This window comes from Cebus imitator, unplaced genomic scaffold, assembly GCF_001604975.1.
Source record: "Cebus imitator isolate Cc_AM_T3 unplaced genomic scaffold, Cebus_imitator-1.0 Scaffold121, whole genome shotgun sequence".
NCBI classification, from domain to species: Eukaryota; Metazoa; Chordata; class Mammalia; order Primates; family Cebidae; genus Cebus; species Cebus imitator.
In genome coordinates, this window is record NW_016107436.1 from 528,136 (window position 1) to 529,473 (window position 1,338).

At 43.7% G+C, this 1,338-nt stretch overlaps 1 protein-coding gene across 1 annotated transcript in view; it reads right to left on the minus strand.

Moving 5' to 3' along the window:
• TEX14 (testis expressed 14, intercellular bridge forming factor) overlaps positions 1 to 1,338 on the minus strand; it is an 86,291-nt gene that overhangs the window by 74,129 nt on the left and 10,824 nt on the right. Inside the window, exon 2 of the mRNA XM_017539799.1 lies at positions 245 to 359. Within this exon, the coding sequence (XP_017395288.1) occupies positions 245 to 359 (115 nt within the window). The remainder of the gene's footprint in view (positions 1 to 244; positions 360 to 1,338) is intronic.

A 1,338-nucleotide genomic window follows, 5' to 3' on the forward strand; every position in this document is an offset into this window, starting at 1 on the left:
TGCCTCAGCCTCCTAAGTAGCTGGGACTACAGGCACGCGCCACCATGCCCAGCTAATTTCTTGTATTTTTAGTAGAGACGGGGTTTCACCATGTTGACCAGGATGGTCTCGATCTGTTGACCTCGTGATCCACCCGCCTCGGCCTCCCAAAGTGCTGGGATTACAGGCTTGAGCCACCGCGCCCGGCCAACTCATCTTTAATAGCACAACCCCTATTTTCTAGACACCAATTTATTGTACTTACTGATTTGGATCTGATCCATAATCCACCAGAACATCAACTAATTTCATAAGGCCCAATAATGCTGCAACAAAAAGTGGTGTTTGTCCCAAGGAGTTAACTGCATCAACACAAATTCCTGCAAAGAAAATACCAGAATCAATGCAAATATCAGTAATTTTCCTGAGATGGAACTGGGTGGGAAGAGAGGAGGGAATTAAATGTCTTTATAGTGTACTTTCACATATTGCTGTGAGCTTTTATTTTTATTTATTTATTTGTTTATTTATTTATTTTTGAGACGGAGTTTCGCTCTTGTTACCCAGGCTGGAGTGCAATGGCGCGATCTCGGCTCACCGCAACCTCCGCCTCCTGGGTTCAGGCAATTCTCCTGCCGCAGCCTCCTGAGTAGCTGGGATTACAGGCATGAGCCACCATGCCCAGCTAATTTTTTGTATTTTTAGTAGAGACGGGGTTTCACCGTGTTGACCAGGATGGTTTCAATCTGTTGACCTCGTGATCCACCCGCCTCGGCCTCCCAAAGTGCTGGGATTACAGGCGTGAGCTACCGCGCCCGGCCTGCTGTGAGCTTTTAAAAAAAAAAATTTTTTTTTTAAAGAAGACCTTCATTAGTTGGACATAGATACACTGGAAGGCAATCTGTGTTTATTCATCAAAAATATTTACAGAAAGTTGCATTGAAGCATTTATTTCACCATACTTTGGTGTATTATAACATGGATTAAAATGTTCTCAGTCATGGGTAGGGATGAGAGAGGGACTAATGATACTTGTGTGTTGGGAGAAAGGCTGTAACATAAAAAGAGCTCACTGGAATACAAATCCTCCTCTAAAAGATAAAGATTAATTCAACAAGGGAAACAAAACACGCAAAACAGACCAATTTCCAGTACAATCAAACAATGATGCCGTGAATAATTAAAAGGGACTGGAAACAAAAAGCCAAAAGAATAACAACCAAAACCAGGTAGAAAAAAAGGAAAAAAGTTGGCCGGGCGCGGTGGCTCAAGCCTGTAATCCCAGCACTTTGGGAGGCCGAGGCGGGTGGATCACGAGGTCAAGAGATCAAGACCATCCTGGTGAACATGGTGAAACCC